Genomic DNA, 26,460 nt, shown 5'->3' with positions numbered 1-26,460 from the left:
CGTGAATCCTGACAGCACCGAGCTTTTGATTCTCCTCATATACTCAATCATTCGATATTCTTTTGCCCATTTGATATCGTTCGCCATGCCATACTCGTTGCGGGACCGTAATGTCCTGATCATCGGAGGTTCCCGGTATGGATGCCTGTGTTGTTAGCAGCAACGCCTCTCTGTTCCTGTCTATCTCTCTCGCTAATGCTTTAGCTAATTGCTGTTGAGTAGAGGACTTGGTGCCCTCGTGGCCGAAAAGTTCGCCGCCGAGGGGAGTAACGTTGCTATCAACTACATGTCCAGTCGAGACGATGCCGAGAAAGTGGCCTCGGGCATCGCGAGCCAGTACGGCGTCAAAACGATTGTTATCCAGGGTGTATGGCTTCTCAGTTTCCGATTTAATGAAGAGGAATCCAAATCTCTGACATATGTATCCCATCCTGATTGCAGGATGCCGGAGTCCAAAGGTGATTGCGCCAACGCCGTCAACACTACCATCGAGCAACTGGGCGGCTTGGATATCATCATTTCAAACGCTGTCAGTATTCCTTTGCCTAATCAAAGTACTATTGTATCCTTAGAGGCTGACCATTGCGGGAACTGTATAGGGATGGACAAAGATCACCGAATTTGCCGATTTGGATGCAATGGATGACGCCGACTGGGATAAGGTAGCTAATCCCACACCCGGCGAGCTTATTCTTGGGCTAAAGCATATTAACCAATGAACAGTGCTGGTCGGTCAATGTCAAGAGCAGTCTTCACCTCTTCAAGGCGGCTTTGCCCACGTTCAATGCCAATCCCGAAGGTGGCGCGTTCATCATCACATCGTCGACTGCGGTATGTCTCTACCCTCATGCTAACTTGGCCTCCGAAAAAAAGAATTAACCCGGTACTATTGTTTCAGGGAGTCACCCCGAGTGGCAGCAGCTTGCCGTACTCTGTGACCAAGGCAGCAGGTTCGTCAACTCTCTGTTTCTTGGCTCTCAGAGCGTAGTTAATCCCCAGGGCTGATACCACGATCTAGCAATCCACCTCATGAAATGTCTTGCCAAAACCCAGGGCACCAAGGTCAGGGTCAATGCCGTGCTGCCCGGTCTCTTGCTCACGGAGTGGGTAAGTGAGAAACCCAAGGGTCTCGTTTGACGTCGTCAAAAACACAGGGTCTCATTCGATGGCAGGGTCAGCGATTCTCTCCGGAGAAAATCGAGGATTATAAGAGCAAAGCGGCTCTCAAGCGGGTGGTATGTACAACTGATCATCGGGATTCTGACTTTAATCCTCCCTAACGTGCAACTTCCGCAGCCCGAGGTGGAAGATAATGCAGACATGTATATCAACATCGCGAAGAATCCTTCTATAACCGGCCAGACGGTTCAGATCGGTATGATTCTCCAAGAAAGAGAGCTTGTGGCTCGGCTTATGACTGACATTCCTAGATGCTGGGTTTGCAATCTAAGAAAAATGGCAAGAAACTAGCGACAGAAATGATAATGGCTTGTCAGGTTCCAATGCCAAGCGTATCTTATTTTATTTATTTGCTCAAGCAATATTGTACATGTTTTCGGGGCTGGTATCTGTTCATGCGAGGGGATTGCGAAAGGGTATAAACTCAGCACCCCCCGACTGGAAAGTTCGATCACCGAACATGCGAGCCTTGATGGCAGCCCGTAGTCCATCTGCAGCTTGCTCGCCTTCCACTTTCATTTGATTGATACGGAGCACTTTGCCGTCCAGAGTAAAGACATAGAGGGATCGTCCTTTCTTCGCCTCGGCGGGATGTGGGCCATTTGCAAACGGCAAACCGGGCAGAAGGGCGAACGAGTCGCTCCCCTGGGGTGGGTCTACTTCTTCTGTCTCGGTGACAATCACTCGCTTCTGTTGGAATGATGGAGACCCATCTGCAGAGTGGCTTGCAACGAGGGCCTTGCTCCACAGAGGTCCGAGAACGCGAATCCTTCTGCGGATATCGACCGACGACCAGTTCGTCCAGTCGATGTGCCTATCTTCGGGCTTGATTTTGGCTGCGTGGATTATGGTTTCGTTTCCTTCAGCAGGCTGCCACCCTCCATCTGCGACTGGCGGTACAAAAAGTCCTTCTTGGATACCATTCACCAGTAGCTGCGCTCCTTGCGGTGCGACGAGATCTAGTAGCTCTGGAACAGTGCATGAATTGGGGTTAGGGATTTCAACCCCTGGGGCTGGAGTTTGGGAGAGAATTGTTCCATGATCAAAGTTCTTGAGATGCAAGGTCTGAAGTGTCACACCAGTTGTGGTTCGACCGGCCAGCAGCGTATGGTGCAGTGGTGCCGGGCCTCGGAAGCTAATCAATCACGATCAGTGGCCAATTCCTGTCTAAGCTTCGTTACTTGATAATCACATACTCTGGAAGTAGCGAAGGGTGTATATTCAATCCTCCATATTTGGCACCGTTTAGTATACGGGGTGGTACGAAAAGACCGAACGACACCGCGATGATCAGGTTAACAGGACCATTCGAAGAAACCGGGGGCTAATAGGGTCAGCAACTCAATATGCCTCTACTATATTATAAGACCATCTTACTGCCCATCCTGTAAATGTATCAATCTCATGGATTGGGAGAGACAGAGCAGATGCGGCCTCCTTGATCGGCACTAATCGAAACGTCAGATCAGACTGCTGTGACAGAGCGTCCGAAATGGGCCGTACCTTCTCTAATCTTCTTCAACCCTCTTCCAACTCTTTTCCCTGGTCGACAAACCACATCAATCGAGGAGATGCGGTCTGGCTGTTTCAAATGATAGGCGTGGAGAGCTTTCAAGGAGGCAATGCTGAACTCGTCGGAGCCGCAGAACAGAATCCGCAGCGGATCGTAGGATTTGGTCGCATAAGACCTATAAAGAAATCCCCATGGAGCCGATAGTCGCTGGCAGAGGCTAAAGCCCCCAAACCCTCGAATCGCAAACATGCCTTGCGCAATTGTCGGCGAAAGCAAGCTGGAGCTGCGGAGCTGCGACTTATCGATAAGCCACGTGATGATAACATCGCCCACGTTGGATCGCCCATTGCCTGCTTGCGACTTGCAATACCTCTTGGATGTGAACTGCAGACGCTGCAGAGCGATGCCATGCCAGAAAGCGATTCTGGATCGGTGGTCCCCGCGCAGCTTTCCTTCCTTGCGATCTACAACCCGACCCTCGGGCCCACCGACGAGACCTTAGAGGATCAGATCGTGTTTTACACTTCGAGGTCGAATCGCCTGCAGGATGTCGATGAATCAACTACCGAAGAGGAAGTGGGAAAAACTGTGGGCCATGAAAAGAACGAGAGATTGCGCCAAATAGGTCTGGCGCAGGGCATGGTGAGCTTCGCCAGGTGGGCGTCACATCCTCGCGCGCATGGCACAAGGCTTATTGGCTTTATTCTACAGCAATTTCTCGGCAGGGAAAGCACTGGAGTATGTCGAGACCGATCAAACGCGAGTTGTGCTCATTGAGTTGGAGAAGGATTGGTGGATAGTTGCTGTAAGTAGTAAGAGTCCCCAAGGAGCACCAACATTGTAACTCAGATCATACCAGTCCGTGGACTTGACTCGGCTGCCCGCTGATCCAGCCCATGGCTCCTTATCGGATCCCACTGAGTCCCCTGTTTTTCAATATTCGTCGAGGGAAATGAGCCCTCCGCAGCTCTTGATCCAGCAACTACGCCGCGCACATACGATATTCCTTCTCCACCATGACTTCTCCTTGGGTGATCTATACAGCCGTGTGGGCAGGTCTTCGTTTTGTCTTCTTCTCGACCGCTTTTGGGACAAGTTTGCATGGAAGTGGGAACTGCTTTTGTCCGGAAACCCCATCGTGGATATCTATAACGGTATCAAACTCTCTGCTGGAGGAGAATTGGGCGTCGGAGTGGGAGAGGAGGAATGGGGAAGCGGCGAAAGAGAAGTACTGGAAGACTTTGTGACGAGAATAGATGGATTGGTGGACTTGGTCGTCTCGAGGTTCGGCGATTCGTCCGAGAGCCCCTTGTTGACAACCGAGTCAAATCATAGTCGATGGCTTGGGTTGGATGATGATCCTCGGCCCGCTGACGGCGTCATTTTCTCCGGTGTTGGGGCCATCTCCGGACCCTCTCTGGCACACATCTCGCAGTGGATGGAGTGGGTATTCCGACATGGGGATGCGGCATATGGTGTTGGGCGGGACCCAACCTCGCTGCGTCGTCGAAGACCACGGAAGCCACGAGGAAAGCAGTCATCTGGTGGTCAAAATATCACAGATGACCAGGGAGGACCTCACCCCTCTACCCCAGATCGAAGCTTTACACCAGGAATCCCTCGTCCGCTAGTGACAGCGGCACCCCAGCCAATCCAGGCAGTCGAGGAGAATCCCTCCGATGACAAAAACCAAAGCTCGTCTCTTTCCAGTGACCAAAGAAGCGAGAGGTCAGGGTTTGGAACAGACACAGTTATGAAGTACCTAACTCTGGGATATGGCTCGTGGAATTTCTCGGCCAAGTCAACGTCCTCGCCCTCAGGGAGCCCTCCCACGGCCGGAGTTTCATCAAAACAGAATGACAGTTCTGCCAATGGAGAGCAGTCCTCGCGAACCAAATCTTCTCAAACAAATGAGCATCACAACGAAGCGAAGTCCAATGCCCAGGGTCGTTTCGTACTCGGACCTCGAGACGATCTGGAGACCTTGGATGATTTGGAAGAAGGCAGTCCAGCGTCCGAGTTGGATCCTCCCAAACCCAAAAGTCGGATAATGCGCAGAATTTTACATGTCCGGCTGGCAGATGCTGCCGATGGACATCGGAAACAGCTGCAAGCAGTGGTCTATGTGGTAAGTGGATGTGAACCCTCGAATTAGCTGGCTGATCTTGCTCACACCTGGCGTGCAACAGCACCAACCATTCATGTTTACCTTCTTGTTCGACACCGAGATGCCGTCTCTCTCCTCTCCGTCGCTCTACTCAAGCATCCACCATCAACTGGGCCCACTCCAGAAACCACTCCTCGCATCAACCTCGCCCACCACAGCCGCTTCCCGCATCTCCCCACGCACACAACCCATCTACGACCTGGTCTATGACCCATACAATCTAACCATCCGCTCCTCTATCCCCAATATCCCCAGTGTTGGCCCCTCGACACACCCTCCCCAGCCTAGCCGCTCACCAGCCCGCTCCTCCTTTACATCCCCCACTCCCGCAACACCCACCGCACCACCCTGGTCCCGCGTCGAGAGCCTCGCTGTCCACCACCGCCTCTTATCCACGTACACCGATACCCGGCCGCGCCCGCAGGAACTCGAACGCACGTGCAAAACCAGTCGCGGCTGGTGGATCGTCTGGGTACGAGTCCCGCACACCCACCCGGCACCCGCGCAATCCTCCGCATCCTCATCCGCGGCTCTCTCTGCCGTGACCACCGACGACGACCACCATCATCATCACCATCACGATGCCTCCTCTTCTTTCCTTGAGTCTCAACCCCCTCCAGCCCAGGAAGCCTTCCTCGTCCGCCAGGCGAGTGACTACGTTGCCACCACCGCCAGCAACCGGGTCAGCAGCGGCGCTCGCTTCTTCCGGGACTTGGGCGGCGCGTCGTCGGGCCTGACGGGGTCTTCGCGTGCAGCAGACTTGGCGCCAGCGAAACTGGTCGAGGGGTTAGGCATGGATGCCCGCCGGTATCTTGAGAGTCTCCTTAGTTTAAACCGGTGATCCTCGGCCCTTTTTTTTGGTAATTGTTTTGGTGCCTTTAGGTCATCTTGCGATCTAATAGATGAAGTGGGTAAAGCTCACCTGGGCAAGTTGATATAGGCGGAAGGGGGGCCTGGAGAGATAAAAGATCATCTCTCTCGGGGAAAAGTCTTATATCTATGAGGATATCAATCCCCTTTGTTCTCGTCCTCATAACTCTACTTTACAAACTCAAGTAGCTGAGCTGTCCTTTATTCTCTCTATATATCATCCCTATAACCCCATGAACTATAGTATAGATGCATTATAAGCCAGATAAACAGCAGTTCCATGCATTATCCTTCACAAAACCATTATGATAAGGAGGGCAGACAAAAAAAAGAGAAAAGAAAAGAAACAACCGAATAGAGGAGCTCTTCGCTGGGGGTGGGGTTATCCGAAGCGGCAGGATTCATCTACCATCACAGGGAGTGGAGTCACGGTGTTGCCCAATTCACTGCCCGGCACTACTTCTCATGGCTGCCACTTGGAGGATTATACAGCCCCAGACGGGTCTTGCGCCATTTGAGATCCACGAATGGGGCCGGGAGAGAGGAGAGGGAGGAAAAGTAAAGAGGAAAAAGAAAAGCCCACAGGGTTATGATGAAGACAACGCCTCCCTAGACAAATTCTGCAAAATAAAGGCAAAAGGGAAAAATCAAAGAAACGCAAGGCCGACCAACTGCGGTGAGGATTCCCCTCGGGCTGATCCATCCCGCCATGTAGGCCCAGAAGCCCCCCGTTCCACGAGAACAAAATCCCGATCAATTCATCTGGCCCTCAGCTTCTGGGCTCATTTCCGCTCAAAGCCGGACCAAGGATTTGGTTATTTTACAAGATCAGACAGGGACCGCGGCCCTGCTTGCCACCCTTCTTACCCTTGCCGACCTTCAGGAGAGCGGCACGGGTAGCAGCATCGAAGACCTCACGGACACCCTCGTTGGTGCGGGCAGAGCACTCAAGGTACTTGTAGGCACCGATCTTCTTGCGGACCTCCTCACCCTGCATCGACGAATTAGCCAAGTTCCAGGCCAAAAAGAGGCCATCGATACATACCTGCTCAGGGGTGACGGGCTTCTGGGAGGTCTTGGTAAGCTCCTCTATCGTCTTGGGGTCGTGGCGCAGATCCATCTTGCAGCCAACCAGGATGATGGGGAGGCCCTGGCAGAAGTGGAGAACCTCGGAAATCCACTGGAAAAGTATATCAGCAGGCGTTCCATCTCAAAGCGCATTTTATTGTCTTCCGGGAAAAGACTCGTGCGCCTCAGGTATTTGGGAGGGGGTTGCTCGGAAGCACACACCTTCTCCTGGACGTTGTCGAGCGAATCGGGCGAGTCCACCGCAAAACAGATCAGGATAACGTGGGAGTCAGGGTATGACAGGGGGCGCAGGCGGTCGTAATCTTCCTGGCCAGCCGTATCCCAAAGAGCAAGTTCAACGTGCTTGCCATCAACGTCGACATCGGCGACATAGTTTTCGAAGACAGTGGGGACGTAGACCTAGCAGTCACAAAGTCAGATCATGAACTCGACTAGGAAGGTAATTTTTTTTATTCATTTTGATTCCTGGGCGAGAATCGAGATCGGAATCGGAATCGGAATCACAAGGGTCGATGGGGTCTCACCTCAGGGAAGGTGCCCTTGGAGAAAACACTGTAAAAAAAGGGTATTTGTCAGTCCACTGGTCGAGAAATCAAGAAGCCCAAAGAAAAGACAGGTATCCGGGATGGTATCGGCAAGAAACTTACATGAGCAGACAGGTCTTACCGCAGGCACCATCGCCCACGATGACGAGCTTGCGACGGATCTCAGCCATCTTGGTAAACAAGAGTCAGTATAAGTGGGGGAGAAATAAGGAATGGCAGGTAGTGAGGGCCCCGCAGACAGAAAGTATTCAGAGGGATGGATGAGGACGCGGGGGGTTGAGAATTAAAGGGTGAACAGGAGAGAGATGGGAAAGGGACAAGTTCAGGATCGGGGGGGTCAGGGAAGGAAAAGAGTTGTTCCATACTGTGATAAGGGGGAAAGGCGCAACAAAGTAGTTATTCGGAAAGCAAAGAGAAAAAAAAATAAGAGCCTGAGAGGATCTGAGGGAGGAAGAAAAGACTTTCCGATGAAGAAGTTGGAAAGAAGAGATGATGATTTGGAGGTGGAGAGAGAGAAAGATACCAGCCCGACAAGAGGGCGGTGGCAGTACGGTAAGTAATGAAAGTCTTGGATTTCTCCCCCCCCCCTGGCCGAGACCTTTTGTGCCTTTTTGTACTTTTCTTCCTTCTTCCCCCCCTGAACCTCCTCTTCAACTGACAATCATCTCCACTGTTGAGTCCAGGAAAACAAGGAAATTCACATTACGGGAATGGTTACTGGCTTGAAACCATCTCCGTGCGGGTATTACCAATACCCCCAGCCCTAGCAGTGTATGTGTGGCTGAGTCCAGCAAAACGCTCTATCCGCGTCACGGCCCACTCTTTGTCCTCTCAAGGCACACAGCCACCGTGGCAGTGACGTCGCGATATCTGCCTGGATCTGATATCATCGACTCAGGGGATCCAACTGGTTCCTGGGTAAATCTCTGGGGTTTTGGTCTTCTGGCTAATTATTCAGTTTTGGGGAAGGCAAGGGATTATTTCGATGAGTATTAACTCATGGGTGTTGGTGTGATATACCTTACACTTACATTCTACACAGAGCCTCCAACGTAGCCCTGGTAAGGGAAATATTCCAATGCGACTCCAGAAATCACTGCTCTATGCCTCGATATATATATATATATATATATATATATTAAAGTAGGTAATACTCAAGGAATTAGGGTGTCTGTCACAGACATTTGACAACTTCATACAGTGCTTGTGCCTTACCAGACCGGTTTCATTCTCCACTCCACTGAAATGTATGTCCAACTCGACCAGGATATACCTGCAAAGCTGAATTGCATAAACCAATGCACTGGAAGTGGTTGCCTGAACTGATAACCTTTTCAACCACAAATGCTTGACTCGACTGTCCAGTGACGATCGCTCCGATCGTTTCCTGCATCTTCGCTCCTTCGGACAATGATCAATTCTCCAGTTCGAGGCGCCCAACATATAAGCACATCATTACAAGTGCATGTCTGGTGTAAGTTTTCCTAGTCTACAGTGGTTCTGATTTGCTCTGGTAATCAATTCAGGGGCCCAACACAGCCTGTGAACATGGGCTTTTTGGCAGGCCCCTCGGAAAGATTCTCCCGTCATAATCAACTTTTTTTTTCACCCGTGTTCTAACCCTTTAGAAATCTCCGTGCCTGGAAGTGCTTGGCCTGTCGCGGTTGATTTACCGTTGAGATTGCCAGAGTATTCGGTAAAAAAAAATACCTTCCAAAATTGGAAGTATGGAGTGGATGACTAAAAATAGAGGAAACAGAACAGGGGCCAAAATCCTGGACTTCGAATCTCCCACGAAAAGGAGGTCAACTGCCTGGGGAGCTGATACCTGGGTGTCAATACAAATTCAATTGAAACAATTTGCCAACCCCCTGAAGTTAACCAAAGGTATTATTCGTGTGGGCTTCTGATCAGCTGGTGGCAGCCACATCAACCATGACTGGCTCTGTTCTCCATGATCCATCTCTCCAGGCCCGTCATGGGCAAACAGCCACCCTCTCCGACGGGCGTCAGTTAGGGTTTGCAGAATTTGGCTCGCAGGCTAGTGACGCGACTCCGGTTCTCGTCTTTCATGGCCTCCCGGGGTCGCGCCTAGAAGCTGCGTCGCTCCACCAAGCCGGCTGCGAGTTGAACGTGCGTGTCATCGGGGTGGATCGACCTGGCATTGGTCTTTCTTCTCCCCAGCCGAATCGTAAACTTCTTGACTGGCCCGCAGATATGAAAGAGCTTGCCAAACATCTTAACATACAACAATACTATGTGCTCGGCATCTCGGCCGGTGGACCCTATGCCTTAGCCTGTGCATCCCAGCTACCCGAAACCGAGCTGCTGGGGGTCGGCATCATATCTGGCATGGGTCCATGGCACTTGGGTACCCCGGGCGTGACCTTTGAGCTGCGGGTTTTGTTGAACTCAATGGCCTATGCTCCCTGGTTAGCTCGTGCCTTGCTAGACTATTCATTTGTCGGACCCGCCCAAGACCCCAATCCCGCGAAGCTGAAGGGGTTTGTCGAGGGGGCTGCCACACGCATGAATCCCTCGGATAGGGAGTTTTGCGAGAGACCCGACGTGGTGGACACCCTAGTAGCCACTCTGAGGGAGAGCTACCGGAACGGCGCCGGCCCCACTGTGGACGAAGGCCAGATTCTGACATCCGACTGGGGCCTCGAGCTGGAGAAGATCACCGCCACACATGTCCGAATGTGGTATGGGACAGAAGACTGCAACACTCCAGTTTCACTGGGGCAATACATGGTTGAACGCATTCCCGGTGCGATCCTGAAAGAATATAAGGGCGACTCGCATTTTACCATTCGCAGACGTGCCACAGAGATGCTTCAAGAGCTGGTGACGGCAGGGTGATTTGCCTTGGAGCCAACCCAGCCTCTATGTCGTTATGGAAATGTTCATGCCTCACTGCTTCTTTTCACTTCAATGATACCGTGGATCCCGGCGACGCCGAACCTGGATCCTATGTTACAGTAGAAAATCGCACAGCCCTGGCTGTAGATCCTTCAGCGTTCCAGCAGATGATCGTCAAGTTTAGGAAATAGTTTATAGTCCCAGAGAGCCGGGTTTACTTGAATCTATCAACAGCACAGATATCACAGATATTGTCTGAAGAATATAGAGCGATCACCCAGAAAAGAAGAATCATTGCATTTCTCAACTGAAGTATTGTATTTCTCTCAACCTCAAAATCCCGTAAAGATCGACATGGGCTTTTCAGCCCCTGACCCTGGCTCATGCTCACGGTTTAAGCAGTGACTTGTCCTACGCTTGCTGTGCAAGAGACCCACGGCTTTTCTTGTGATAGGCAGCCCTCATACCTGAAATCCCCTTAGGCCTACCCTTCGTGGTTCTTCAACGAATCACGTACAAATTGTACAGAAGGGCAACGAGCACACCCGCACCGATGGGTTGGATCCGCCCCCAACTCTTGGGCTGAGAAGTCTAACTTCCTATACACCCCTTAGACATATATCCTTTACCCACGGCTCTGCAATGGAATCATTCTGGACTTTGCAATCTGTTCGAGCAGGCCTGGAGCCGCAGGCCTGTCCACCATGATCGACCAAGAGACCGAAACCCAACGCTTCTATGGCCAGCCCGACCATAGTCGCGACTTTGAAGAATCAGATCATGAATCTACAGGGTCCGACCACAGTCAACGATCGGATGCTAGCATCAAAAAATGCACCGGGGACGGCACATCCAACGAGCCTCTCCTGCGAGCGATCCAACATAATCCCAAAATCGTGGCCTACGTGATCGGCCTGGCATTGACAGTCCTGCTGTCGGGCTATGATAATGTCATCGTGGGATCGATCACTTCGGCGCCGCAGTTCCAAAAGGATTTTGGCGAGTGGTACGCGCCCACGCGCAAGTACATTATCCCTTCCAAGTGGCTGTCTCTCTGGAGCTCGATGAGCACGGTTGGACAGATCGTCGGCGCTTTGTTCGCAGGCCCCTGGCAGGATCGTGCAGGTCGCCGATGGCCACTGGCCATGGCTAGTGTGTTCTCTGCCGTGGGCGTCACCATCATCTACGTCTCGAATCTGCCGGAGGGCCTCAATGCCCGACGGAGCCTGTTTCTTGTCGGCGAAATCATCCAGGGAATCGCCCTGGGCGTGGCTACCACCACCGCCCAGACTTATATCTCGGAAACAGTCCCTACCAGTCTCCGTGGGTCAGCTATGGCTCTGTTCCCGACTTTTGCCTTGACCGGGCAGCTGGTGGGCGCCATCGTGATCTTCATGTCGTCTGAAGGAAACTCGCACAACTCATACTTGGCGGCTTTTGGATCCATGTGGCCCTTTTCCGCCATCCCGTTCTTCATGGCCATCCTCATCCCCCAAAGTCCCGCCTACCTCATCCAAAAACAGGATCCTGCTGGCGCCTACCGCTCCCTCCGGAAATTACATACCGCGGCTCAGGATTGTGGACAGCTGGTCCAGGCGCTACAGCAGTCTCTGGCAGTAAAGACGGGCTTGAAGCACACTACCCCCTATCGCGACTGCTTTCGGGGCACCGATAGACGCCGCTCTTTGATTACTGCCTTTGCGGCAGGATTGCCTCCGCTCTTTGGGCTTTCGCTCCTGTCCAGTGCAAGCTATTTCTTGCAAGTTGTGGGCATGGAAAGTGGCAAGAGTATGATCATGCTGGTGGTAGGCATTGCGGTGGGTCTGAGTGCGAATGGGGTGGGTATATGGCTTGCCAGTAGGGCCGGTCGGCGGATTCTTACGATGATCTCCCTGTCGATTACCACGGCCCTCTGGTTGGGGATGGGTATAGCAGGCTGTTGGTCAGGAACCGTTACTGTCTGGTGAGTTTTATTGTGTTCTAGCTCTCTTTCTCTCTCTCTCTCTCTCTCTCTCTCTCTCTCTCTCTGTGTGTGTGTGTGTGTGTGTGTGTATGTGTGTGTCTAACCCAAAACAACAGGTATACTTCCCTAACCATGATGGCGATCATCGTGGTCTGCGGTATGGGCGTCTGGCCTGCCTCATACGCAATTGTGGGCGAGACTTCGTCACTGCGTCTGCGAGCCAAAACCCAGAGCATTGGCCACTTGACGGTCAATGGCCTGACGATTGTCTTCAGTGTGGTGCTGCCATACATCTATAACTCCGATGCCGGCAACTTGGGTGCGAAGACCGGGTTTGTCTACTCTGCGCTCTGTTTGGTGTCACTCGCGGGGACATGGTGGGCAGTTCCAGAAATGAAGGGCCGCACTGCCGCCGAGATTGACCATATGTTTGAGCTGAGATTGCCTGCACCAAAGTTCCGGGCGTGGAGGAGTGACGTGGATGTGGACGATAGGATCCATATGATGGCACAGTAGAGATTCAAAGATAACCCAAAATATATGAGCGTGATCTTTTTCAAAAGAATCATCGCAGATGGGAGTCAAGTTGTTCCAAGTCCTCTCAATTACATAGACCAACATGGGGCCAACCGGGGCCATAAGTAGTAAATTTGCCCTCTGGCACCCTGACCCACCTTGACCCACCTAATATTATATGATAATTCTGTGTAAAAAAAAAACTCTTCATTCTGTCCCCTATACTAGCCGATATATCGCGTATATACTGGCCTGTCGACTCGCGTGAGGTAGGTAGCTATAGGAGTAGGCAAGACGGTAAATAAGGCATATACATATCGGGGGTGCGCCCAGGTGGAGTAGGAGGGCAAATACTACTATATAGTAGTACCTAAATGAAACTAGACCCCATTTTGGCCCCCTTATGATCCTTCCATCCCAGTCTCAATACCTGCTGCTATTTTTTGAAAAATTATGTGAAGTAACTAAAGGAGTGAGGAGCATATATAAGTGCTTCTCTTATGTATGGTGGGCACTGCCCGAGCTCCTTGTGTCTCCTAACTTGTCATAAAGTTAATCGTCCCTTTTCCACTCAACACCTATCGTTCTTATCCTTTCAAGATGCGCCTTTTCAATTCCCTAATATTATGGGGACTTTATTCCCTGCTAATCCCTCAAATCGCCTCTATTCCAGTCTCCCAATTCCGCGAGATAGCCCAGATTGACAATGAAACCACGCTTGCCCCACGAACCCTTCGTCACGATGCCTCGCTACCTAGCGTGAGTCATGGCAAGAGCCCCCCTAAGGCCTGTTCTTTCAATGGGAGAAAGGAGGAGACCAACGGGATTACAAAATATGTCATGGAGGATGACTATGGGCCAGTCGCAACACTGAAACTTGACCACCACATGGGCGATGGTAGCCAAGGCGACGTTTGGAGCGGTACAATTACCTACGACATGCCAGGCAAGGTAGACAATAATATGATCGGAAAACCACTGCCCGTAGCGATCAAGGTATCAATGGGAGGTGGGGGAGTGGATCAGTCTGTCCTTCAAGACCAAGTCCAGAGTCCCTGGGTGATGCAGCTTCGGGAATATTTCTGGTCCAGCAACTCTAAAGAATCCGTTCAAGTCATGGACAGAGGCACCACAGATTTGTGGAAGCTGATGAACCAGCGTGTATGGCACTTCAATGTCGAGATAACCGTCTATGGGATCGGGCGGGCACTATTGTCTGCTCATCGCGTGAACATTGCTTATCGGGATATCAAGCCCGAGAATGTTCTCTTTAACGACAAAGGAAAATTCTGGTTGATCGATTGGGATCTTGCTGTTTTTGCACCTGAGCGCATTCTCACCAAAGGTGCTGGGACAGTATTGTATATCGGTCCAGGTATGCCTTTTCTTTCTTTTCTTTTCTTTTTTTTCTTTTCTTTTTTTTTCTGTCCCTACCCATCCCTCATATGCGAAATGCAACCAGCTGGATGTCTCAGTGGCTAATATCTATATAATTCAGAGATGTATAACAGAATGCCATACGATGCTTTTAAGAATGATGTTTTTGGGTTAACAAAGTTGTGGTTGGAAATGTCTCAATGGAAGAAGATGAAAAAACCCGAGTTTAACGACAAAATCCTTGATGAGCTACGGAAGCGTCGACAAAGAAGGGGTGGAACCCCTGGCCTTACCTACGAGGAAACCAATGGCTTTCTGAAGAGCAATTTCAAGGACTTGAATCCCGAGGAGATATCCCTGATGGCACATGGGCTTTGTTTGCAGGATGAACGCTGGAATCTGCAACCGTGGATGGTTGAGTTCCGTAGGTTGTATAACATCCAACTGTGATATAGCGAAGGCTTTTTAGCATTACCACTGGGAGGAAAAGTTGTTCTATTCTAGTGTATCTAGCCTTAATCTCCATCTACTAACTGTGCCCTGGAGTCGCCACTGCTACTTACTTCGCGAGGACATCGGCACGTTTGTTGCCTAAAACACTGAGCTCACCAGGTATCTAGTAGATACAAATATACGTCTCTTCTGCTAGTTGTTAGAAAGTAACCGATATAAACCAAATACTTGGTAGTACTTCTAGTGCTACTCTCGATATAGTCCGAAAAGACCCCGAAACTGCTTACATAAATTATATGATCACGTGGTCAGATCGTGGCCGCAATTTTCCACTGGATGCATTCACTCTCCCGGAGTAGTCAACGTTCAGCCATTGCTGGGCCACCACGCACAAAATGCAAAAAGTTATTCAGCGGGGAGCAGCAGCCAGGAAGCAGGCCCAGCGGAGAGCTGTCAAGGCCACCGAAAGGGAGCGTCTGGTGGAACGCAAGGACACGACGCGACTTCGGAAGGAATACAACAAAGCCACGATCGATAACATCCGGGCTTCCCAAGCCGCCCGCTGGGAGGATTGGGAAAAGGGAGCTCTGGCTCCCAAGCGAGATGTCGGTCTCGCCTCCACTACCTTCGGTGCGCTCGACGCCATCACGATGCACCCGCCGCGTATTCCTCGGCACCAGCGTCGGAAGTTCATCCTCTTTGCCCCCGGAGATCGAGTCTGTGTGATCCGAGGACGGGATCAGGGCAAGATCAATGAAGTTACCCAGGTGAACGCGGACAGTGAGACGATTCTCGTCAAGGATATCAATGTGGTATGTCTGGCGTGGTCACCCCCCGCTGATCCGAAATACTAACCCATGGCTTTCGTGCAGGCTGATATAGCCGTCCCCGAATGGGCCAAATCCTCAATGGGTATCAAGTCCGACGTTATGCCCCAGCCCATGCCCATACCGATCGATAACGTTCGACACGTTATTGCGCTGGAAGATAAAGATCAACCGGGCTCGACGCGAGACTACATTATACAGCATGCCTACGGAGGCCCGCCTTTCTACGAACGCCCACCCGGCAGCGAGACCCCGCGGTATTCTCGGTACATCTCCGGCCTGGGCCTTGAAATCCCCTGGCCCAAGGAAGAACTTCCACAGATCAAGGACGGGCAATGGGACACCTTGCGAGTTGAGGTGGACACGCAGACCTGGGTGCCGACTTTGGACAACCCGCCATTCCCATCCACCATCATTGACGAGCTGCGGAACAAGTACTCCAAGTTCCGGTCACGACACGACCCCGAATACGTGAGAGAGAAGACCATAGAGGCCTATCGACAAGAGTATATTCAAAGCCAATCTCTTTTGACGCCTCGTGGGGAGCTGAGAGCTCGGGCGCAGGCGAGGGGCTTGGCCAAGAGGCAGTCGTCACTGGATGCCGACGGGAACAGGATCATGAACAAGGAGACAAGCAGGTTCATCAACAACTTCTTGAACAAGAGCCTAACTCATGTGTCTGGTCCTGCTTCTAAGGGCAAGAAGGCTAATGCCCAACAATTGGTGTGAACGGAGGACAATATTTGTGGCTTTTTCAAGGTAGCATTGTGTACAAACTCCATTGTATTCTAGTCTGGGATTCTACATGCGATTTCCTCTTTATTTATTTATATTATCTTGGGGAATAATACCCAAGATTTGAAGATTTAGATCTTTGGATTCTTCCAAAAATTGCACAAGTTAGGGTTCTGATCCATACGGGTGCGCCGGGTCTTCCCTGCCCCGTCGCGCCTTCGACATTTCATCCCCATTTCTCCATACACCCCCCCCCCCCCTCCTCCCTCAACCTCTCCCTGCACTGCTGTTCTTGTGGGAAATAGCAGTCGCATTTAATATGGCCTTCGCCACGATAAATTCCGGCGGCGCCCCCATCGCCGCCATTGAGGAGGCGCTCGCGACAGAACCGTCCTTGAAGAAACGAGTCTACGATGCGATCGGTGCGTCGCCCAGAAACGCTCACACTCCCTCCGATGGCGCTGTCGACCATCCGCTGACCCGTCAATCCATTCGATTGTCTAGGAACCACCCCGCAACATACGCCTTTGTTTGAGGACCTCGCAAAGTACACTTGCACCCTGCTGGCCAGGAATACGACTACTACTTCTCTCCCGCTCGCGCCACCTACTGGTGACGGCTCTGCCGCGAAGAAGCGCAAACTACAAAATGGAGACTCGCGGGAGACGGCGCCGGCGTCGGTCGACCTGAAGGGCGTAGATGTGCCGGTCCAGTTCTACGTCCAGGATGTTTCTTTCGCCGTGCCACAGCGCAAGAAGTTCACGCTCGAGGTCACTGCCGGGGGCAGGTACCTGCGGGCCAGGAATCAGACGACGAAGGGGATAGAATTCGGGGTCCCCATGGACCAGATCCGTGAGTTTGGCATTTTTCTATTTTTCTTATGGTACTAGAAGCTAATGTGGCTTCGGTCTCTCATTAGGACATGCCCAGTCCCTTCCCGTACCGGAGAAGACGCAAAAACAGTTCAATTTCTGCATCATTCCCCAATACGCGGATGGGATCACACCACCCCCCGACGGCACGCCGGCTGTCGAAGCTATGGTGTTTACCGTCGCCGATGGGCCGGCTAAGGCTGCGTTCTTGGGGACCGGGCAACAGGTTGGTCACAACGAGGGCGAGACCGCCGAAGGATTGATCCGCAAAGTCCTCAACGAAAATCTGCCTCATGCCAGCGTTGTGCGACCCGATGAGAGGGAGTTTGTGAGCGCCATGCCCGAGGCGCACCGGAAGGGTGAGAAGGCATACCACGTTAAGGCATTCCGCGGTAGCAAAGAAGGTATGTCATGACATCCCTATGGTTGAGGGAAAAGTGAAAACAAGGAAAGAAACAAGCATCCACTAACACCTTTCCTCCATTGCACCAGGTTACCTCTTCCTTCTCTCTACGGGGATTTTGTTTGCGTTCAAGAAACCGCTTCTCTTTTTCTCGTTCGACACCATTGACTCGGTCTCGTATACGTCTGTTCTCCAGCGCACCTTCAATCTCAACATCATGGCCCGCCCGGCCACCGGCTCCGATGCAGATACGCAGGAATTTGAATTCTCTATGATCGATCAGGCCAATTTCAGCGGCATCGACACCTACATCAAGCGACACGGTCTGCAGGATGCCAGTCTGGCCGAGGCTCGGCGCGCCAAGGTGTACAATGTGAACAAAGTCGAAGATGCTGCAGCCGCCAGCACCGGCGGTGCTGGTGCCGGTGCCGACGAGGAAAGCGAGCTTCAAAAAGCCCAGCGGGAGCTCGATGACCAGGAGGACGAGGAGGAAGAGGATTACGACCCTGGCAGTGACGGTGATAGTGACGGCAGCGGCTCAAGCAGTGATGAGGACGAAGATGCTGAGCATGAAGATGCTGACGAAGCCATGGACGAAGACGAGGATCTTATCAAGGATGAACTGGGCAGTGAAGCCGAGGATATTCCCGAAGATGAATAGACGGGGGGGTTCTCTAGTATCTACTCTTGTGTCTAACTTGCGAGAATCCAGTTATCCTGCAGAGTAGACCGAGTGTATTGAACCTACATACTTGTCATTTTAGGATTAGCGTAACTCCCGGCAGTGACAGATATAAGAAGGAATGATTCTATGCCCTCGCTCTTTCAATCATGCAGAGTCTTTCTCTTTCTCTTCTCCGATCCACCTCCCAAAAGTCATCACTTCGAACAAGTCCCAAACTACATACACCTCAGTGCGAACATTAAAACCTGCGGTTGCCTACATCCATGGCCAACCTTTCTGATATACGGAAAGAGATCTTGGTAAACAACATTGCAAAGCGAATTGTATGCTCACAGTTATCGCGCCTCAGCCAGCGAAGTTGTCAGCGAGTTTTCCCCCGGCTGGGAAAGCGACCCTCGGATTCTATTTCTTGTCATTGATGTATGGAGCGACCGGACATTCATCGTCGTCGACATCAATCACTTTGATTACAACTTTCTCACGGCCCACGAAAATAACACCATCGTTCCAATCTATGTGCTCCGACATGGGAAAAGCCGTGGTTGGGCTCTTATACGATGGCCGCCAGAGGATGAGCCCCTCGGTGCGAAACTGGCGTATCTTCATCACGCCAATGGGTTTGACGTCAAACCACCTTTTCTAGAAGACCACAACTCGCGTATTGTGCACGCCAACCCCCGTGACATTTGCTGATTGAAGTACTACCAAGTTCTGGGCTGGTCTCGCATTCTCGCATGGTTACTGCTAAATTACCTTCAAGTTGGATCTGGTGGTATTTAGCTAAGGGTAATTAATGCTTTGTTTATCTTTTCTGATATAGTACAACCTACTTGCAGGTCCCAGGACTAGGATGTAAGAAACAATCGAGGAGTGTAAGTGATAGCAGCAGTTGGGATGGGTAATCTATCTCCGTCGGCCCTTCCTCCCGGTCTACTACGGTTAAGATCCCTTCGCTTTCCTTTTTCTCTGACAACTCTCGCTTCGATCTGAGATGATTTCAACCAATGATCCATAGTAACTCCTTCGCAGAAGCTCGGTCCTCTGGAGGGGATTTCAGTGGCACTTATCCAATTGCCTAGGTTTCACTCATTAGCCACTTTCTCGTTAGGAGATCGCAAACTAGCCTTGGAGTCATCATTGGGCCTTTACCTTCGCGATCGAAAAACTGCCTTCCATACTCGCTATTTTGAACGGTGTCTTTCGGCGGCGGTCCAAGGATCGCTATAATCCCAGCGAGATGGTGACTGTCTGACCTGTTTTTACCTGAATCTCGAGTATAGAAAAGCCGACTCTGTTCGAAAAGGCCCCAGGCCTACACAAATGTCATTAGTATTGGAGATTTTAGGTCTTGTGTGGGTTGATATACGCACAAAAACTCCTAGAATCCAAATATCAATCTTGTGATCCCATGGCATCCGTAATACTACCTCGGGGTCTCGATATAGAAACTTGAGCTGAAGCGAGCCTCCCCAAAGTCTGATAGTATAGGACGGCCATGGGCTTTTGCAAAGCTGAGACTGTCGCGAGGAATAGATAACCCGGTCTTCCATAATCTTCCGTGGGCTTGGGTTGGATTTCTCTGCTTCTTCGAATTCGATGAGGATTGACGGGTCCTCTACGCCAAGCATGATATTCCTCGCGTTTATATCTTATAAAACATTAATATAAAAGAAGACAACGTTCGAATTGTTTAGGTGTGAGGGGTACTGTATCAGTATGAACAATATGGGCTTCTGTGTGAAGGAAGTCGAGAGCAAGAAGAATATGGATCAAACGCTACGTAGCCCTAGGTACCTATGTCTGCACTACTGCATTGTACCTCGATAGGTCTCCATCCCGACTCAGGAGTGGATGATGTAGGGATCGGCCGGTGGGTCGTGGACGTGTCAAGTGCAAAAATATCGCTGGTAATCCGCTGTCATCGTAGACTGTACATGATGAGGGCTGTATTGATCTCTTCATTTTTGAGTGACAATCAATTTTGATATATATCGACTGGGACATCGTATATAGTGTAGCATATAGTATAGTAGAGAGTATATCGAGTATAAGAGAAGATCAAAGCTGCCAGTTGCCAAGACGCGTAAAATTACCGCTTGCTCCAACGCATTCCAGACCGAGTCCAGACATCCCCTGAGAGACAAAAAAAATTCAACGTATTTTTGTTGATTTCAGTTGAAGTATCTGCCTCTTTACTATCAGTACTATGTGAGTATCATTATAGCAGCTGTAATATAGATATAACTAGAAATCCCATCCCTATACCTGCTGCAGGCCGAACCCGCAAGCGCCTCTCGAAATTCTTTCTCAAGTTTTCTTCCCAGCGGCTCTCACTAATAAAATTAGAATTCGAGGGAGAATTCGAATGATATTTTCATATTTTCCATAAACCCAATAGTCAGAGTCCATGGAATCCTGAGAAATCAGGAATCAGGGTAATTAAAGCTTTCCAGGGTTTCTGGTCACAATACGCTGTGACCCCGTACCAAATACACGCCCGATACTCCCTCTTGTCTTTTCTCTCCCTCTCTTCTCTTCCCAAACCCCTTCTTCTCCCCTGCCCTGGAACCTGCCCTGGAACCTGGTGCTCTCGCAGTTGGTGCGAGTACCCTGCGTACTCTTCTTTTTTTCTTGCACTTTTTTTTTCACCTTCCCTCTGATTATCGCCTTTTCGGCCTTCCCCGTTACGTGCCCGATTTGGCGCCCCGTCCGCAAGTCCTTTGGACCTCTCGGCTCGAACCCCAGTTCGTGACTCCGACCGTCAGAAAAAAAAAATACCACCGAGGACTTCAATTCCTGCACAGCACGCCCTGTATCGTCCCGGTCGCTGCTAATCCTCCGGTTCTCATCCGTGTTCGTCTCGCGCCCTTCTCGGTCGGCCGTCCCGTCTCTCCGATCCTGCGTGCACCGGCCCATCAGTTCGTGGACAAAGTGACTGGGTTCATTGAGGCAGAATTGGACTCCTCCGGTTGCCATCTCGGCATCCCCTGCGGTGTAGGTGGCCCAATTTCGGCGGTGGTCGACACATGTGCTGACTGCGCCCAGTGCCGATAGCGTCTAATCACGTGCCCTTGAATCCATTGTCTCGTCAAGGTTTTGTCCCTGGGTCGACTATCCTTGGGCCTACTCAACAATGGCATCCTCCTCGTCAAACGTCGTGGGTGTCCACTACCGCGTGGGCAAGAAGATCGGTGAAGGCTCGTTTGGTGTCATTTTTGAGGGCACCAACCTCCTGAATAACCAGCAGGTGGCTATCAAATTCGTACGTGGCTGTATCTCCCCCGAACGCGGCTGAGTTCCCAGGCTGACCAGAACAGGAACCTCGCAAGAGCGATGCTCCCCAGCTTCGTGATGAATACCGGACTTATAAGATCCTGGTCGGATGCCGTACGTATCTGAGCATCTAGTCTCGTTTTTTCCCTGGCCCCTTTTGCTGACCGTTTGTTTAGCCGGCATCCCTAATGTCTACTATTTCGGGCAGGAGGGTCTGCACAACATCCTCGTCATTGATCTTCTCGGTCCCAGTCTCGAAGACCTTTTTGATCACTGCAACCGCCGGTTTTCTACCAAGACCGTAGTCATGGTGGCCAAGCAGATGGTGCGTCTCAACAGGCAATCAGAATTCGGCCTTTATTGCGGCTAACCATTCCCACAGCTCTCCCGAGTCCAGACAATTCACGAGAAGAATCTCATCTACCGAGACATCAAGCCTGATAATTTCCTTATTGGCCGGCCTTCTACCAAAGCCGCCAATGTCATTCATGTCGTTGATTTTGGTATGGCCAAGCAATACCGTGATCCCAAAACCAAGCAGCACATCCCCTACCGTGAGCGCAAGTCTCTGTCTGGGACTGCTCGGTACATGAGTATCAACACGCATCTGGGCCGTGAGCAATCTCGGCGGGATGACCTGGAAGCTTTGGGGCACGTATTCATGTACTTCTTGAGGGGTGGTCTTCCCTGGCAGGGACTGAAGGCGGCGACCAACAAGCAAAAGTATGAGAAGATTGGCGAGAAGAAGCAGACCACGGCGATCAAAGACCTCTGCGATGGCTACCCGGGTAGGTCACTATCTGCGTCAATTGTCCTTATTATCCACAAAACTAACCTTCCCCAGAAGAGTTCAACAAGTATTTGAGCTATGTGCGCAATCTCGGGTTTGAAGACACACCAGACTACGATTATCTCCGCGACCTCTTGACGCAAGCCCTGAAGAACGCTGGAGAAGTGGAAGATGGGGAGTACGATTGGATGAAGCTGAACAACGGACGCGGGTACGACTACAAGTCGTATTCGTCGCAAGCGCATCTCCACAACCAGCATCAGGGCTCAACGGGGCGCGACCACGCGAACCAGCTTCGCCACAGCCAACGTCCTGGGGTCACGGCCGACCGTTTAAACGCCGCGCAGCCCCCGCCCCCTTCTCCAGCGAAAGCCGGGGCTGGGAAGACGCGCGAGCGCCCAAGCGTATCCGGCGGGATGCCACCCAAACGTCAGAGCGGGGGCTTGGAAGCTACGACTCCAGCCGCGTCCACCCAAGCACAGTTTCAGAACTCGAACGCCCATCTTCCGGGCCGTATCGGGAGCCCGGGTAACCAGGGGATGAACAGTCAACAGTTTGTTGGGACTCAAGGGAACAATGACCCGCAGCCTACTTTCGTTCAGAAAATGATGAAGGCTCTGTGCTGCGGTAGGTGATTCCCGGCTTGTCTTGTTTCCCTGCGTCGGGCAGCCAGCTCATTCTGGGATTCAGGTTGAATTCGACCAAAAATGATGCGGCGATACATTCGGACTCCCCGTGCTACGCTTCCGTGCTTTCTGCCCTCTTGATGTCAGAAACGGCCACTCCCTCCCCTTTCAAGAATAAACAAAGTCGGCATGGGATTTCCTCTGTTTTTCTCGATTCTTCTCTAGGGCATTCTGGCGCTGGGTTGGTACCAGGTTTGAGCGCATTCGCCTTGCGGATGAACTTGGATTGCCTTCCCCGTTCCTCTCACCCTTCTAGACCTACTCTTTCTTCCCATTCGACTCCCCTAGCCTACAGCTCGACTGTGGGCACAACGACCTTTTTTCTCTCCGATTGATGTTACGTCTCATCACTCTTTCATGGTGCTACGGCTCGGAACGGCGAACTTGAGAGATTTTTTTTTTGCCTTGTGTTTTCTATTTTGCTCGTCTCGCACTACTCCGACATGCGCCTTTTAATACCACTCCTCGTCTTCCTGCAAGTGAATCGGTTTCTCAACGGTTGACACCCTGCCGGCGACTGCCATTCTCTTACCTCGGGATCTGGGGTTCCACAGATGGGGTTTGACAATCTTGTTGATGGCCCAATGTCCGAGCATGAGTTGCTCATTCGCCCGAGCGCCATGCGATGGGATGAACAGATGAGCAGAGGTCGACCAGGATCAGAAGCTTTGACACTGGGAACAGCCCTGGGTTCCAAATCGTCCTGTTTATCAGTGGGACGGCCATATTAATGTTTCCTCGTTTCTCTTCGGCATTGGTTTATTTTCTTTCTTCCCGGCTGTCTTCCACGACCTTGTCATACCTGTTCACTCTCGTCTTGTCCGTGTCAGTCGGGCAAAAAGAGTGTCTTCGGACTGCATGGTTTCTCTGCACAATCTGCTTTGCTAGAACCTTGGAGGAGGGCATGTTGCATATATTTCTCTCTTGCTTCTTCGGATTCCCCTTTCTTCCTATCTCCTTCCCTCTGTGTCTCTGTTTACCCCTCTGGTTGTTTTCCCTTTTTCCCCATCCGGATCTATTGCCCCTGTCTATAATTGTCCCTGTTGTTTTGTCCTTGCTCTTTCAGAAGCGAGTTTTTGTCTCTGGTAGTGTGTTGCATAAGATAGCATTCTTTTTTTTAAAATTGTTTTTTGACATCTCGTAATTGTAGATTCTGCAAAGTAGGGCAAGTTAGGATAGAGAGGCTTTAGTGGTGAGGTTGCAGTCAACTTCATGGCAGCATATGTAAACGTAGATGAAGAACCCTGATTAGAATGGTTCTCAGGCCAAACTGAAGCTTTTGCTTGCTTGTCTTGAGTATTCTGAATGGTCCACTTTGTACTCTATATATTTTCTCGGCCATGTTGGTTTTCAGGCTAAGGACATTCACCAGTATTCGTTTTGTTAGGTGGCGTATGGTCTATTTGTCAAATATATAAAGCAAATTTCTGGGCTGGATTGAAGGAGAGTATCTTATATCTTAGTATATATCCATGAATATATATATACCTTCTCTAATCTTCGATATCCAATGCCTACCTACCCCCACATTCAGAGCTAGATAGTTCAGAAATGGCCCAGAGAGAATACTGACGGTTTTACTACACCCCTATCTAAGCAGCAACCCAATTTTCATTCATCACATCGCATCATTATCACATCAACGAGGGAATATCCCCCCCCCCTGTTAGCACCAATGCAGATTTCTCGAGCAACATCACACAGCATCAAACAATGAGCCCATCAAACCTTCTTTTCTTCACCTGTACCTCCCTTATTTCCCTTCTAGATAAACCTTTATGTAAATATTAGTTCTCTTTTTGCCTGCAGCCCCAAAGTACATGTATACTGTACATAGCTGTGGCCCGTTACGCAACAGATATGCCACATCATGCCACGCCACTGTGGCAAGGATCGTCTGCGTTTCTTCCACTAATGTTACTGATGACAATATGATGTGGTCTCGAACTTTCCCCCCTCCCTTGCGGGGGGAAATCCAGTTTTAGGGGTTAGCCCGGGCTCTGCAGATGGCATGATTGACATGCCATACCTGAACGGGTAAAACGCGTAAGAAGAGGGGGAAGGCATGGACGGTGGAGTGGTGCGTGCAGAGTCGATCATCCCCAGACTCTGATTTAGTCTGAGTAGTTCATGTACTGCGTGGTGCCTTGGGTCTAACCTCCTGAATATGTATAATGTGTAGGATTGCGTTGTTGATTAGATCATATTTTCATTACAGTAGGTATATATGAATATATATATATATATATATGGCGTGATACAGCTCCGCTTACACATACATTCTTTCTTTATTAATGAGTTTATTTTCTTTATTTCTTGATAGGCTTGACTCTGAAGCGTGGATTGTGACGTTAAGCGCTGAAGCGAAACTTCGGCCGTGTCACTTGGCGCTGCCCAGCCCTAATTCTGCTGCCTTAAAGGGTCAATTTCTACAACAGGAATAAACAAGATATAAACAAGATAATAATGAGAATGATAATAATAATAAAAAGAGGAATTCGAATATCCCTCATTATTCAATAACGAGTGGATCCCACGACACCATTGACAGTAGCTGACCAGTCATGGTCCAGGAGGATCCCAAACTAGGTCAATGCACAGAATATAGGGGGAAGAAAGGCATACAGAAAAAAGTCGATTCAGCCAAGACAGACAGAAACCCACCCGTAGGGCGTTGCCGAGACTTATGCCTAGACTGGAGTACTTTTGACCTTACACCCTCAAGGTGCTTCAGAGGAAGCAAACTACCACTCTGCTGGGTATGCAAGGATCCGGGATTCCTATACCTCGTTCGTCGTAAGAGTCTCGGTGATGTTCCCTCGTTTTGGTCGATCCCCGACCGGGTTCTGTGGGCGACGAACCACTCAGCTTGTATTGTTCCTCCTCCCCGCACGCAACTTGGCCGTGGCTTGGCGACACGCCTGCAGAGTGTCTGTGGGGGCTAGACAGAGAGGCAGGAAAGCAGAGAAGAGAGGCGTTTGGCATGTTCGGGGGTGCTTTGACGTGGTCTCTGATAGATCTGCAGGTATCCTTTGATAAGTCGTGGGACCCCTTCTCCAGCCATGAGCCTATGGTATGGCCCGGGGAGAAACCTTGTGTCATTCTAGGAATCTCATGAGGATTATCATTTCTCGGGATTTCCATCTTCAGTTGGGGGAGGTTGTGGCTGGTCTGTTTACGTAGTATCAAACACGATGGTTTTGCTGGGTCGCTGTCTATACTTGAAAGTACCTATTCAAATGTAGATAGCTTTATAGAGCATGCACTCAAATAATCCATGTAAAACCGAGCTAGATCGTTGTCAATTTCGGGGCCCAAATATTAAACTACTTGAATTAAACTGCCTGAGCCATCTACTCTGTCATTCGTAGGTCCATCAGTCCATCAGTCCATCGAAAAGAGCATAGAGATCAATCGGTATTATAACCGATCACGCTATTCCTAACCATAACCAACCGTGGGAGGGCTAGTGTGTAGATCAAACTGACATCAAGCATGTCGAAAAAAATGAAGCTAGAGACAATCACCCTGTTTGCAGTGGAGAATCTCTGCGCCTCTTGATGGTTTCTGCACTTACGTAGGAGTCAATCACGCCTTTAACCCGGTGCAGCATGTGAGATGATGTACCACTATTATCATAGGAAGGATAAGTGGA

General features: G+C 50.6%; 11 protein-coding genes across 11 annotated transcripts; 8 read left to right on the top strand and 3 right to left on the bottom strand.

Moving 5' to 3' along the window:
- Positions 1–85: 85 nt before the first annotated feature.
- NUU61_008969 (SDR family NAD(P)-dependent oxidoreductase) lies at positions 86–1,450 on the top strand (the record flags this gene model as incomplete). Its single annotated transcript, XM_056659494.1, has 9 exons — positions 86–135; positions 223–529; positions 600–662; positions 724–831; positions 899–950; positions 1,019–1,107; positions 1,155–1,235; positions 1,297–1,375; positions 1,431–1,450. The coding sequence occupies 9 exons, from the start codon at positions 86–88 to the stop codon at positions 1,448–1,450; spliced, it is 849 nt and encodes a 282-aa protein (XP_056507787.1).
- Positions 1,451–1,572: 122 nt separating this feature from the next.
- On the bottom strand, positions 1,573–2,941 carry NUU61_008968 (methionyl-tRNA formyltransferase; the record flags this gene model as incomplete). Its single annotated transcript, XM_056659493.1, has 4 exons — positions 1,573–2,314; positions 2,376–2,503; positions 2,557–2,627; positions 2,683–2,941. The coding sequence occupies 4 exons, from the start codon at positions 2,939–2,941 to the stop codon at positions 1,573–1,575; spliced, it is 1,200 nt and encodes a 399-aa protein (XP_056507786.1).
- Positions 2,942–2,965: 24 nt separating this feature from the next.
- On the top strand, positions 2,966–5,700 carry NUU61_008967 (uncharacterized protein; the record flags this gene model as incomplete). The annotated part of the gene is made up of 4 exons (XM_056659492.1): positions 2,966–3,348; positions 3,404–3,497; positions 3,552–4,820; positions 4,882–5,700. Coding segments are annotated over 4 exons (2,565 nt in total), but the record flags the coding sequence as incomplete, so codon positions are not given.
- An 849-nt stretch (positions 5,701–6,549) lies between these two features.
- Positions 6,550–7,533, bottom strand: rho1 (Rho family GTPase RHO1; the record flags this gene model as incomplete). The annotated part of the gene is made up of 5 exons (XM_056659491.1): positions 6,550–6,720; positions 6,775–6,909; positions 7,020–7,217; positions 7,343–7,370; positions 7,466–7,533. The coding sequence occupies 5 exons, from the start codon at positions 7,531–7,533 to the stop codon at positions 6,550–6,552; spliced, it is 600 nt and encodes a 199-aa protein (XP_056507784.1).
- Positions 7,534–9,298: 1,765 nt separating this feature from the next.
- Positions 9,299–10,225, top strand: NUU61_008965 (alpha/beta fold hydrolase; the record flags this gene model as incomplete). The annotated part of the gene is made up of 1 exon (XM_056659490.1): positions 9,299–10,225. One exon carries the CDS (start codon positions 9,299–9,301, stop codon positions 10,223–10,225), a length of 927 nt encoding a protein of 308 aa, XP_056507783.1.
- Positions 10,226–10,929: 704 nt separating this feature from the next.
- NUU61_008964 (uncharacterized protein) lies at positions 10,930–12,704 on the top strand (the record flags this gene model as incomplete). The annotated part of the gene is made up of 2 exons (XM_056659489.1): positions 10,930–12,188; positions 12,305–12,704. The coding sequence occupies 2 exons, from the start codon at positions 10,930–10,932 to the stop codon at positions 12,702–12,704; spliced, it is 1,659 nt and encodes a 552-aa protein (XP_056507782.1).
- A 600-nt stretch (positions 12,705–13,304) lies between these two features.
- On the top strand, positions 13,305–14,531 carry NUU61_008963 (uncharacterized protein; the record flags this gene model as incomplete). The annotated part of the gene is made up of 2 exons (XM_056659488.1): positions 13,305–14,079; positions 14,203–14,531. The coding sequence occupies 2 exons, from the start codon at positions 13,305–13,307 to the stop codon at positions 14,529–14,531; spliced, it is 1,104 nt and encodes a 367-aa protein (XP_056507781.1).
- Positions 14,532–14,929: 398 nt separating this feature from the next.
- Positions 14,930–16,090, top strand: NUU61_008962 (mitochondrial 54S ribosomal protein uL24m; the record flags this gene model as incomplete). Its single annotated transcript, XM_056659487.1, has 2 exons — positions 14,930–15,346; positions 15,407–16,090. 2 exons carry the CDS (start codon positions 14,930–14,932, stop codon positions 16,088–16,090), a joined length of 1,101 nt encoding a protein of 366 aa, XP_056507780.1.
- Positions 16,091–16,415: 325 nt separating this feature from the next.
- On the top strand, positions 16,416–18,032 carry rtt106 (putative negative regulator of DNA transposition (Rtt106); the record flags this gene model as incomplete). The annotated part of the gene is made up of 4 exons (XM_056659486.1): positions 16,416–16,518; positions 16,601–16,948; positions 17,016–17,372; positions 17,461–18,032. 4 exons carry the CDS (start codon positions 16,416–16,418, stop codon positions 18,030–18,032), a joined length of 1,380 nt encoding a protein of 459 aa, XP_056507779.1.
- A 1,099-nt stretch (positions 18,033–19,131) lies between these two features.
- NUU61_008960 (uncharacterized protein) lies at positions 19,132–19,684 on the bottom strand (the record flags this gene model as incomplete). The annotated part of the gene is made up of 2 exons (XM_056659485.1): positions 19,132–19,368; positions 19,427–19,684. The coding sequence occupies 2 exons, from the start codon at positions 19,682–19,684 to the stop codon at positions 19,132–19,134; spliced, it is 495 nt and encodes a 164-aa protein (XP_056507778.1).
- Positions 19,685–21,189: 1,505 nt separating this feature from the next.
- NUU61_008959 (casein kinase I) lies at positions 21,190–22,754 on the top strand (the record flags this gene model as incomplete). The annotated part of the gene is made up of 5 exons (XM_056659484.1): positions 21,190–21,318; positions 21,374–21,443; positions 21,506–21,654; positions 21,712–22,117; positions 22,174–22,754. 5 exons carry the CDS (start codon positions 21,190–21,192, stop codon positions 22,752–22,754), a joined length of 1,335 nt encoding a protein of 444 aa, XP_056507777.1.
- Between the last annotated feature and the right edge of the window lie 3,706 nt (positions 22,755–26,460).

The sequence above is a fragment of the Penicillium alfredii genome, assembly GCF_028826965.1.
Source record: "Penicillium alfredii strain IBT 34128 chromosome Unknown utg000011l_segment0_segment0, whole genome shotgun sequence".
Classification (NCBI taxonomy): Eukaryota; Fungi; Ascomycota; class Eurotiomycetes; order Eurotiales; family Aspergillaceae; genus Penicillium; species Penicillium alfredii.
This window is presented reverse-complemented; position numbering and strand designations above follow the sequence as displayed.